This window comes from Salarias fasciatus, chromosome 2, assembly GCF_902148845.1.
Source record: "Salarias fasciatus chromosome 2, fSalaFa1.1, whole genome shotgun sequence".
NCBI lineage: Eukaryota > Metazoa > Chordata > Actinopteri > Blenniiformes > Blenniidae > Salarias > Salarias fasciatus.
Genome location: NC_043746.1, coordinates 7,351,971 through 7,364,454, shown reverse-complemented (window position 1 = coordinate 7,364,454; position 12,484 = coordinate 7,351,971). Strand labels below are relative to the sequence as shown.

General features: G+C 47.1%; 1 protein-coding gene across 7 annotated transcripts in view; it reads left to right on the top strand.

The window, feature by feature from the left end:
* The window catches only part of tenm2a (teneurin transmembrane protein 2a), a 232,366-nt gene that overhangs the window by 183,165 nt on the left and 36,717 nt on the right, over positions 1-12,484 (top strand). For all 7 annotated transcript variants that reach the window (XM_030101639.1, XM_030101622.1, XM_030101630.1 and 4 more), the window contains 2 exons: positions 527-765; positions 12,292-12,414. In XM_030101639.1, coding sequence (XP_029957499.1) covers positions 527-765; positions 12,292-12,414 — 362 coding nt within the window. The remainder of the gene's footprint in view (positions 1-526; positions 766-12,291; positions 12,415-12,484) is intronic.

The window sequence follows — 12,484 nt, the reverse complement described above, 5'->3', positions numbered from 1 at the left end:
GGGGGATAATGGGTAATATGAGCGAAGGGATGATGGTTCAAATCCCTCTTTTATCTCCTTCCTGAGCTCTGACCCCACCTGGACAATGAGGACAGGAAGGGGGGATAGGGATGGGGCGAAGGCACTGATCCTCGCCAGCCATCAAGAGCAGAAACGAGGCGCATCGTAAGTGGGGTGAACTGAAGAGAAGCGAGGGCACGGGGAAAAAAAGAGCGAGGGGAAAGCAGGTGGAGGGGAAAAAGAGACCTTGAACTGGAACCGGGCTGAATTGGAGACGCAATCAGTTCAAAGATGTTCAGACCCATATGGCAGGAAGGGTTGATCGGAAAGAGGAATTGGACAGAAGCTTGCACATATGTGACCCTGTCATCCAGACGGTGATTGGATGGTAGATTGCTGTGTTTACCTTCTCTCAGAGCAACCACAGCTTTTTTTAACCTCTTGTTTTATTAAAAGGAATGAGAGTGGGCTAACATCTCTCTCTACCTGTGGAATGACCTTTTCCTGCCGTTTCTCTTGTCTTCAGGCACTTCTTGTTCAAGACGTCGTCAGGGACCACCCCTCTCTTCAGTAGCTCCTCTCCCGGTTACCCTCTGACCTCGGGAACCGTGTATTCTCCGCCCCCTCGCCTGCTGCCCAGGAACACCTTCTCCCGCTCCGCCTTCAAGCTAAAGAAGCCGTCCAAGTACTGCAGCTGGAAATGTGCGGCGGTGACAGCCATCGCAGCGGCCGCCCTGCTCGCTATTCTACTGTCCTACTTCATTGGTGAGCAGCATGCGTCAAGCGTTTTGTCATGACGGGGGTTAATTACTCTGTTTTAATTAGAGGGTGTCTTTCGTGGAGGAGTTGTGCATATATTTACCCAGTAAAATGTTGTGAAACTGAAGCACATCGGAACTGACCTTCCAAGCCAAGGGGTTTTTAAACTGAGCCTCCCCCTCAGAGACTTAAAAAAAAAAACTTACCTGTTCGCTCTGCTATCCCCCAAACCGATGTAATTCCTCTGAATAAATCTTTTCAAACTGTCGAGATAACTTGAATTCCACCTAGATGTCATGTCCGGGATGCTCGGTGGTCTTGTCAGACAGATTTTTGCACTGTATTCAGTTAATATATTTTCAGGAGGACCGCTCAGAAAACTGCTGTGGGGTTTATTCGTCTCTGCCCCGAGAGATACCGCTTCAGTTATTTGGCCTTTTTTCTGTGCCAAAAGTTTCACTCCGTTTTGGATGTCCGTTTATATGAAAACACAACTTCTTGAAAGCAGTGGAACTTTTCGAAAACACTCCAACTCTGTCTGTGTAAAAACATTGATTAGCTTTTTTTATGACTGTTGCTCCGTCAGTTTCCCTCCTGAGCATTAATTAGCAAATGCCACACTGTAGCAGCAGAATATCATAACTTGTTCAAAATTAAGATTAAGATTTTAACTATTCATGATAATGAGGCTTCTTTCTTTGCCTGGTCTCGTCAGATCGTAGATTTTCCCAGTAGACACAAAAAACTGAGGCATTCTGCTCCAGGGGTACCTGTTGTTCTTTCTATTGAACCGGTGTATTTTCCTCTATTGCCCTGACCTCAGGGGAGGCACGCCCCTCTAAATTAGTCCTCCAGAGCAGTGGTGCCCAGAATCCCTTTAGGGGTTCAGCAGGGGGGGGGAACGTCGGGAGAAAAACCTTTGTCTGCTCTGGTGTTGTCAAAATTAGTGGGTGCTGAAGAAAATCTCGGAAAGCCGGTGGGTGTGTCTGACAGAGTTTGGCTTCAGTGTAATATTCTGAATAAACAGTTTAAAGAGAGCATCCATAGTCTTTTAAAGTGGAAATCCTGGGGATCTACATGGAAAGAAAAAAAAAAAAAAGCAAGGTTGCTCTTGACAAACAAAAGCTTGGTCAAACATAAACACCCCCTTTTATTTCAGGTTAGTTATCCTGTTTGTTTTGCGCTGACCCACAATGCAGGAACTTCGCTACTCTTTATTCATCCCACATCGCATCGGAGAAGTGTCAGGATAACGGGCCTGTTATGAACACAAAGCGGATTCAGAAGGCGTGAGCTTTGTCACTGTAGTCTTGTGCTGCACTGTCAAAATCAGCCTCAGCAGGAGCCTTGGCCTCCGCTCGGCATCAGTAAACAGCCATTCAGACAGGCAGGAAGACATAAACCGCCGCATACTGAGGCTGTTTCTGCGCAAAGGTATCAGTCAAAGTAGAAATCCTAACAGACCCAGCGGGAAAGCGAATGTTTTTTTGTTGTCTTTTTTTTTATTTTTCATTACTGATCTGAAGCCAATGTGTGATAGTCGTACTTAAAGGAATGGCACATACTCAGAGGAGAGCACTTACAGAGCACATCAGGAAGAAATTCTGATGGCTGTCTACGGGCGGAGGTGTGGGAGGGGAGCAAAGGCATCGCTTCAAGTGCGTGGGAGTGTGTGTGTGGGCATGATTTTTTTTTTTTTTTTTTTTTTTTTTTCCCTTCTTGACCTTATTCACTGGTCAAGAGAATTCAGACATGCATATCAGTGTGTCTGTGAGACATATAGACAGAGGAGGAGGAGTAGGATGAGAACATGTGAAAATGTAAGTGTGTGTGTCTGTGAATGTGAGTGTGAGTGTGAGTGTGAGTAGGCAGATGTGCCACTGAGCCCCTGATTGGCCTCTTACCCCAGAGACAGCACTCAACAGATGGGGGGATCTTAGGAAACAGTGGCATCAGCAAAAAGAAACAACCCCCTCATCACCTCTGCATACATTATTAATATGTCTGTACATTATTTATCCATCTATCTATCTTTCTACGTATATATATTTTTCACTGATGCATTAACGTCCACGCATCCAGCACGAGTTTGTATGCAGCCCTGCTGACTGCTCACCTGTATACGTGCTTTTTGTGCGCGTGTCCACACTGTATTCGTGTGTGCGTGTTGTTTGTATGATTTTTCTAACACGATGGAGTGCCCTTGAGAGCGGTGCGTGCGTGTGTGTGCAAGTGTGTGTGTGTGTGTGTGTGTGTGTGTGTGTGTGCGCGTCCTCCAGAGCAGATCAAGGCCTCTTGCCTGGGGCGCACAGACAGATCCATCCTCTCCTGAGCCTTGTGTGGTCACACTGCACTGGACAGCCCCATATGGAGCTCTGAACCAGGAGCAGGGGAGAGGAGGCGAGGCCACGACCAGCACAGAGTGCAACGCGCCTGCATGCAGATAATTAAGGACAGAGGTGTATCGAAGCATAGAAACAACCGAAACCTCAGGCTTTAGTTTGTTTGTTTCTCCCGCTCTCTCTCTTTTTTTTAAATTTTACCATCAACAGGGACTTACTTGGGCTTGACATGACTATTTGTTTTTATCACAGCATATAATTGTTAAATTAAGATCTAATTAGGAATATAATGTAAAACCTGTCTGTTTAGACTAATTGCTTCCTTATCTTGTTTTTTTTTTTTAGCACTATGTTAGTGTCAGAGCACCATTTGGGTACTTTCCAGATGCATACAATTTGTTAACAACCGTGCCTGTCTGTCTTAGTAATTGGTCCTATTAGCTTGTTAAGCCACACTGCTTTAAATTTCGATGTATTTATAGCACGATCGTGATGGCAGGCACACTGTCCAAGAGCAGCGTGGGTCTACTGTAAATTGTTGTATTTTTTTTTTTTAATGGAATTCAGTGAGTGACTGAATGCGAGTGCGGTGCACGACTCCGTATTAAGCTTCTCTTTAAACTCCACTTCTGTATATTTGCAGTTTTATTAAATGCCAAACGTGTTTGCTTTACTACCAAACTCAACCGTCCGGCTGGCGATAATTCAATAAGCTGAACAAGGCTGGAACGGAGTTTTATTGTTATTATTACTTTTGCTAACTGTGGGGCCCGTTTCGGGCTGTGGTGAGGAGATGTTTTGCTCTGGTGTTTTGTCTGCGCTGAACAGAGCTGTAGCAGTGCTGCCAAGCCTGAAACCCTTGTGTTTACCTTGCTTTTTGTAGCGTTAATCGCGCGGCGAGTTCACAACTCATGAGGGGGATCTCGTAGAACCTTTTTTGTCTGTGCGGATGCGCGCGTGCGCACGTACGGGCCCGAGTCTCACCGGGGAGATCGAGCAGAGCACCCAGAGCCATGCAGCGTGAAGAGGACCCCTCTGAGGCGTCCGCCCAGGAGCCCACTCATAAATTACACCAGGACACATGTGCCTGAGCAGCACTTTTCTTTCTGTACGTGTGCACGAGTGGCTCCTACTCAAGCAAGCCTATATAAAATGCGCGCGCACGAACAACTGTGTGCATCTCATTGTGCAGCTTTGGGAGCATGCTGCTGGCCTTGAAATACTTTTTCTTTTCTTTTTCTTTTTCTTTTTTTTTTTTTTTTTCAATTCCATAAATAAAGCTTCAAAGATTGCTCGACAATCTTCAAGAAACACACACGTGTGCGCACACACTGAGGAGCTTTCAGAAATGCGGGCCTGAGCATGCTGCAGGAGCACGGCTGACAATATCTCTTTGAAGCTCGCTCACTATTTCCCACAGTAAGAATGGAGCCATGGGAAAAAGATAAACATACACACATAGATTGAGGAAAATGGGAAAAAGAAAGTGCAGCTGTGAGGCTGAGCATCCCTGCATTCTTTATTTGTGTTTTTGCGCAAGTTGGAGAGAGTTTATTTGTAAGTGAGGACAGCCGGCTGCATTTTCAGTTAAAGTGCTTTGCTCCAAACTCCAGCGGAGTATGGCCTTCTCTTTACGTGTGAAGGAATGACTGAGCGGATGGAGGGAGGAGGATAAACGAGAGTGCTTGTTCTTCATTCCCCCAGCGTCTTGTTTGCTTGCTCCGCATGGAGCACCGGAGCCAAAGGAGAGGTGGTTGCTAGGATACAGGTGAACGGTTGGCATACAGGTCCATCAATGTGAATGGCAACCTGGAGAGAGCGAGATAGAGGAGGGGAAAAAGAGAAGAGGATGAAATAGTTTTGGTGCACGGAGGGCAGAGGGGAACATAAAGGGGGGAGAGGGAAAGGAGCATAGATCACCGGAGAGAGGGGAAAATGGAAGGCAGGGGCTGATATGTCACTGTCAGCACTATAAGAGCGTGAGACTGGCGAAGAGGGGAAGCGGCTCTTTTTTCTTTTCTTTTTTTTTTGTTGTTTGCTGAAAAGACGGCGAAATGACGGGGAGGAAGAACAGGCGTGACAAGACAGCCAGGTGTGGAGAGGAGAAGCCGAGGGGAGGCAGAATGAGGAGAGATGAAGGGGAGCGTGGCCTCCTGAGGGTTCTGTCACCTGGAATATCTGTGGGACTAATGTCTCCTAATTGATCACAGCGAGCAGAGAGCAGAGGGAGTGTGACAGGGGGACGGCAGGACAGGCAGAGGCCGCGGAGGACGCCGGCGCAGCCCACGACTAAAGAAGCTTGAAAAAAGATAAAGGGGGAAGACGGATGTAAGCCTCAGAGGACCGAAAATGTATGGAAGAGGAACAACAGAGGAGAAAAAGAGAGAGAGAGCGAGAGAGAGAGATGCATTGTGGTTCAGAAAAAAAAAAAGACGAGAGGCAGGTTTGATGGATGAAAGATCGAGGACATGTCAAACTAGTTACATTCAGGTGGAGTGATTACACACACACACACACACACACACACACACACACAGAGGTGCGCCCTTCACTGCAATGAGCAAACTTGCTAGCGGGCACTTGTGTCACCTTTGCAGGAGTGTTTGGTGTGAATGTGTTTGCGTGTGTGTGTGACTGCTGGATTTGTTGGAAGCTGTGGCACACTCCGCATGGTATTGTCATCACTGATGAATGAGCACGAACACACACACACACACACACACACACACACAGTATTTTTAGTCTCGCTCTCAGCTCCCTTGTCTGTTGATTAAACAGTCCCACACATCTCGTACACACACACAGTCGTGCACTGTCATCGAGCGTGACCTTCATGCCTCTCAGCCGACCACTTTCCATCCATCACTGCTCTCTTGCTGTTCCAGACTGATCACAATCGCTTACTGCCCATTATTCCCAATCCCAGGATTCTCACTGCAGCGTATCCAAATCGCTGCTCTCTTATGCAATAACATGTTAATGAAGTAATGCTGCATGCAATATCACGAGATTCATGTTTTTCATGAAAATGAAAATTTCACTGGATAAACATTTCACCGTAATGAGAATAAGACCAGTTTTATATGTGTTTAAATTATCACAGTTGAAATCCCTACGTTATTTGATGCTCAGCTGGCAAGGACACAAGATCAGTGTAGAGTTAAATCATCAGTGAATAAAGAGTGAAGAAAAAAATAAATTGGCAAGTTTCTGAAAATGAAAGTCTGTATTGTTGTTTCTTTTGCTTATAAACCATCACCAGAACTTCCAAGTATAGTCTCACAACCCGTAATAATATTAATAAATAATAACTGCTAATTCATACTATTTCTTGTGGCTGCAATTTACAGGAGGAATGAGTGAAAGAAAGCATTTTGTCTCTATACTGGACTTTATTTCTACATTTTCCTAGAAGCCAGGAGAAGTAAATCCATTTATTATTTCAATTGGAAAAAAAAGAAAACCTTGAACAAAAATGTACACACGGACCTCTTTCATAGAGCAGGTTTGTTGTATCAGGAAGAAAAAAAAGATTTTTTTCTATTAATGTTTTTTCATATCGTCTCCGTTTTCAAAGAGCAAAAACAGGAATATCTTGAACGTGTCACCTGCAGACGAGCGTTGAACCTGCAGCCACACAAAGTGGCTGCTTTCCAAAGCCGGCTCCTCGACCCCAGAGTCCCCTCTCACATTGCGTGTGGTTTCCCTTCTGCCGGTCCAAGGTTGAACAGCTAGAGGTCAGGATGTGTCACTCATGCCAGTGTTAGTGTCTGTGTGTATACATTCAGTGTGTGTGTGTTTGTGTGTGTGTGGGTGCGTGTGCGGATGTGGCGGCGCAGTTGGGCATATGGCGTATGCAGAAACCTGGGCATACGGATCAGACGTGGAGCGTGTGTCGGCAGCAGCAGGGCCTGTCGCGCTGATAAAGGTTAGGATCTTACCACACGCTGCCAGTCCAGGAAGAAAGGGGCAGTTCGTGGCCGGGATCGGGCGCAAGGTGCCGTACCATCTGCAGCAGGGGGATAAATGGGTCACCTGCACCGGTCAGGTAGTACAAAGCAGGCTGTGCAGTTGTTTAAGCCGCAATATCGATGTTCCTGCTTTGAACTTTCTGTCGGCATACCCGGAGTTTCTCCTCGTGGCCTGCAGAGACTGAAGCTCTCCGCTTTGATGTGCGCATAAATCCCAGATTTGCAGCATCACCGATGTCATTGCTGAGTGGTGCTCATTTTGCCTGCATTAGTGTGCATGGGCTCATTTCATTCATTTATTTCCTCATTCATTTATTCATTAGTACGAGCCTTATCTGGCCCCAATCGTTAGTCCAATTAGGCCCACGGTGCTTCACTAGTCGTGTGTTTGAAACAGGAGATGGATGGAGGCAACGTGAAAGAAATCACTGTCCTCCCTGTTTATTCTCTCTCTCTCTCTCTCTCTCTCTCTCTCTCTCTCTGCCTCTCGTTTTCTTTCAGTCTCTTGGCCTCCAGAACGTACTCTTTTCTCCGTCTTTTTTTTTTTTTTTTTTTTCGTCCACACTCAGTGTCTCCCGTTCTCTCTGATCTGTGATAAGATAGCATAGTTCCTCATATCCTGTTTCTAATACAGATCGATGAGAGCGAGAGGACCGAGGTGGGAAGGGATGAGAGACGAGGCGGAGTGGGTTGATGTGGCGGGGAGGAAACGGAGGGGAAGGGGGTCAGGGTAGAGATATCTGAGGAGGAAATGAGGATTCAGAAAGGAGGACATCACTCTGATTCACATCTCTTTTCATTTAGCCAATCACACACGTTCACACACGCACGCATGCACGCCCGCAAACACACACACTCTCACACACACACACACACACACACGTGCGTCTTGCGTCTCAATATTTCAGTGCCGGTGCGGAAGCCATTTTGGCTGCTGTGTGATTGAGTGACTTTTCCCCACCAGACGCGATTCTTGCAGGTAGGAGCTGCGAGCAACTCACATAACCTTTTGTGTTGCAGTCAATTACAGTTCAGTTGCATCAGCTGAGTGAGGAGGTCCCACCGGGGGTTGCAGTGTACGTGCGCGCTTGTTGTTAATACCATGCAATTTTCTGCATGCATATACGCAGATATAGACACACACACACACACACACGGTCTCTCAGAAAGCAGACAAATTGTCTCTCTCAGTGTATATGACCCCCAAGGGCAGCAGCCAACCGCCGCCCCCGTCCCTCCGTCTGAGACTCTAAATGATCTCAGCGAGCGAGCGCCTTCAAAACTTAGCCGAGAGAGGAGGCTGTCTTATTTATAGATTACATAAGTGGATATTGTGCGGCAAGTTCTGCAAAATATCCCAAACGGTGTGAGCACGGAGAACCCGAGGCAGCCTTCTCTTCCTCAGCCTCTCCAATATTAGCACCGCGGCCCCCGTGCTGCAGAGATCGAGAAACGAGCGCGAGTCACACAGAAACACAGAGCCGAGGTGCTGTTTCTCAGGTGGCTGCTTTTTCTGCGAGCATGTGTTTTGTTTTGGGAAACAAACTGTCTGCCGGTTTGCTAAGTGAGGGCCTTAGAGATGGGGGAGATAGGGGAAGGTAGAGAGGCAAAGAAAAGGCTTCCTAAACCAATTAAAAGCCAGGTTGAGGATGGGGGGGCTGGTCTCAGCTACAATTACTGCCCTAATTGAGGTCAGAGTTGTTAATTTAGTGGTGAATTAGAACAGTTAATATGCATTTATCAGGATGGCCAGGGGAGAAGGCAAATGAAAGTGTGTTGCTGATGCGTGTGTGTGTGAGTGTGCGTGCGCGCTTTTTTGCGCTTGTGCTCTTTGTGTAATTTTAGTTGCATTACGAGAGATTACATACAAAAACATGCAAGAGGCCATTCTGCGCCTTTGGAGCAATTAGGAGCATCACAACTGGTTCAGTGGGAGATGCTGCTGTTTAAATAGGCAATGACAAGGTTGAGTTGAGACAGAAATGGGCGAGAGACGAAGGATCAGAGAGGAGGGAAGCGCGGGTGAGGGAGAAAGTCTGAGCGGTTGGAGCATGTTCCAGAGAACAGAATGATGATGATACAATATTTTCCAGTCAGGGGACGCTGGGTGCACCGCCTGCCACAAAGTCACCTTTCTCCATCTCTGCCCTGCTTGCTCTTATTGTTCTTCTCATGCAGAAATCCATTTCCACCCTTTAACTCTGAGACTTATAAATATTTCCCGCAACGCGCACATGTGCATTGTATTTCTGTCCGATTGCCTGTGTTGGGAGCCACTTACTGTCAGAAAATGAATCACACCCATCTTTTTTTTTTTTCCTTCCCCCACCCAACCAGTCAATGAATACAGGTCCACTCATCCCTTAAATCTTGCGTCTCAGCTTCTTCTTCCCCTCTCTTCATTCCGTCCATGGGGGCCTTCATCCACGGCTTCCCTCCTCTGCAGCCGGTTTCTCTACCCTTTCTTTTTTTTTTAACCCTCAGGGGAATTCATCTGTTCTTTAATATTCTCTCAGTTCTCGCCGTCCTCCAGTATTCTCTCTGTTCTCCTCTCCTCTGCTTTTCTCTTCCATGGTTTGGCACAATTTCTCCGAGAGCCCCCTGACCGCTGCCCCCTCTCCGAGCCCGGCCACCACCTCCTTCCTTTTCATCTCGCTAGTACCTCCGTCCATCATCCCACCCCAACCCCCTTTTTTTGTCACAGGCTCACGTGTGCCGCTGTATTTTCAGACGCTGTCGTTTGCAGATGATACTGGCAAGCACTTTGCCTCTTTGAATTATGCATTGAGATTACATAAAAAAAAAGCCTCATGAAGCAGCTGATCTATTTTTAATCTGACGCATTTGCTTGTTAAACCTGCTTCTCTGTGATCTTTCCGCGTGTACGTGGCGTGTACGCACGTGGATCCGTGTGCGCATCCATCGAAAAGAACATGAGTGAGAAGAAACAAACGCGGCCCAAGTCGGCGGATCGCTCTTGTTCTCCGCGCGTCTATCCGTCGAATTCAATTCAGATAGGCTTTATTGACACAGCATTTAATAAAGTCTTCCAATGCAACTTGAAAACAGTAATTACGGCAATTATGATCAGAAAAGAAAATGCTCAAAATTATGGCAACACAAAGCTAAATACATCAATTTCAGCAGTTTCATTTTTTGGTAAAATTACAGCCTAACAAAGTTCGAAGTGTTGTTAAAATGAGGGATTGGTGCTAGTAAAAAGAATCATAACAAGTGTCTCTCTTTGTCTTTCCTTCTCTGTGTGTCTTCCTGCAAAGAAACCTGTTGACAAAGCGGTTGGCTTTGGTGGTCTTGTCACAGAGGAGTAAGTGTGCCATCTATTGGTCAACTTCGGGAGGCCGCCTTCAGAAATTACAAGGCGGACTGAGAAATGGGGAAACAAATTGTCGGAGGGGAGATGACACACACACACACACACACACACACACACACACATGCACAGCGACCCCAGTCTGCACGCTGACACAATGAGCAGCCACACACGCACATACAAAAGCTAACCATAGGGCTGTCTGATCCGTTCTCGGGGATGACCTAGATTGAGCGCGCCGTCACAATAGACCCACAATTGCTTACTGTCTCCATCTGATTCAATAGGCAATCTTTCTATCGACTGCTCCTTGTGATACCATCTTTGCGGTGTGTGCGTGCCTGCATGTGCGCGTGGATGCATGTCTGCGTTATCTACAAGGAAGGACAGACAAAAGATAAGAAGAAAAGAAGGGGAAGAAAAGCGGGAATTAAAAAGAAAAGAAGGAGTGGAATGAAGGTCAGAGCGATGAAAGGGGAGAGGGCAGGACTTGGATATAAGACAGATGAGACTTGGGGGGAGACTCTCGTCCTCTCGCTCTGTCTTCTGTTTTCTATACCAACCCCCCCCCCCCCACCCATGTAAAATAAAAAAAGAGCTGACAGTGGAGGCCAGGCAGCAGCCAAGGTGTCAGCGCTTTCCTTTGACCAGGAGCGAGGGAGGCGAGAAGGAGGAGAAACATAAAAAAAAAGGCAGAAACAAAAAGCTGGGGGGAGAGATGGGACATCAGGGGTGAAAATGAGTCTGCCCCGACAGCAAATCCTAAAGCCGCGGCCCCTTCTCCTGCAACTTTTACACCCGCGCCACAGTGTGCGAACCCCGGGCGAGGGGAGATAGAATTTGACAAGAAGGAAATTGATTCCCAGGCTTCACGTGCGGCTGTTGCAGAGCTCTGCTGGTGGGGAGAAGGCCGGGGCTGAGAGGTGTGCAATAACACCTACATAATGCATCCCAGCTGTGCGCGTCAACAAAGCCCACATCGCAGTATTCATATAGATCCCGCCAGAGCGTCCCTCCATCACCAAGACGTTAATGTTAACGCGCAGACACGAGCTGAAGAGATGCTTCTCCGTTTTTTTTTTGTTTTTTTTTTTTTTTTTCCTTTTAAACCATCCTGGAGATTGTTCAAAAGCATTACAGAGATCAAGATCAGCATTTATAACAAACAAACATACCTGTCGACACAGACAGCACTGAACCGCATGGCGCTTTCACAAATGCAGTCACTGAACAGACGTCTATCGAGGGGCTGCTTTTGTTTTGGGAGGGGGGGTCCGGCTTGGCAGCAGGCTAAGGAGTGAGGAGACATGGGGAGAGTAAAGAGCTGACAAAGTGAAGAGTGAACGCACTCGAGCAGCCTTATACCACCAGCCCACAATAACACAACAGAGGACAAAAGAGAGGGAAGGGAAGGGAGAGTCATAGAGCATTCTCTTCAGAGAGCAATCTGTCACTTGCTCTCTGTGAGATGGTGTAAAGGCTTCCAAATAAAAGCAGGAGACGCTGTCACGCTCAACGACGGCTGAGAGGGGTTGAGGTAAAGAAAACAAGAGGAAATCAGGATTTTCATAGTTTTTAATTTTATGTTTTGCCAGACTTGGCTCGCCCTTTCTGTGGGTACAGGTAGCTGCCACTTTGATAACGCTGCCGTTTGATTGATACAGCAGAAGCATAAAGGCATGGTTCTGTAAAAGCTACAGGATTTGAGGTATAAATGACAGATCAGACTTAAGAGGGTTGGTCTCTTGTATTTCTTTGGCTTGATGAGCTTTCAGCTCGGCTCCTTTTCTTTCTCTGACTTTTAGACAATCCACCATTCAAGTCGCATGTCCCCCCACCTCTCATCCAGCCCTCTCAGCATCCTCTCTCTCCCTCTCTTTGTGCTCAGCGATCAACTTGCTGGGCTTGACGTGGCAGCTGAAGCCCTCCGACGGCCACGTATTAAACAACGGACTGGAAGCCGGTCTGCCTGTCAACAGCGATGTGGCCACACGGCCCTCTGGAGGCAGAGGTATGAACGACAGCACACGCTCGCCCTCCCACACCCACCTCCACCCCCCCACCCCCCTACCCTTGCTTTG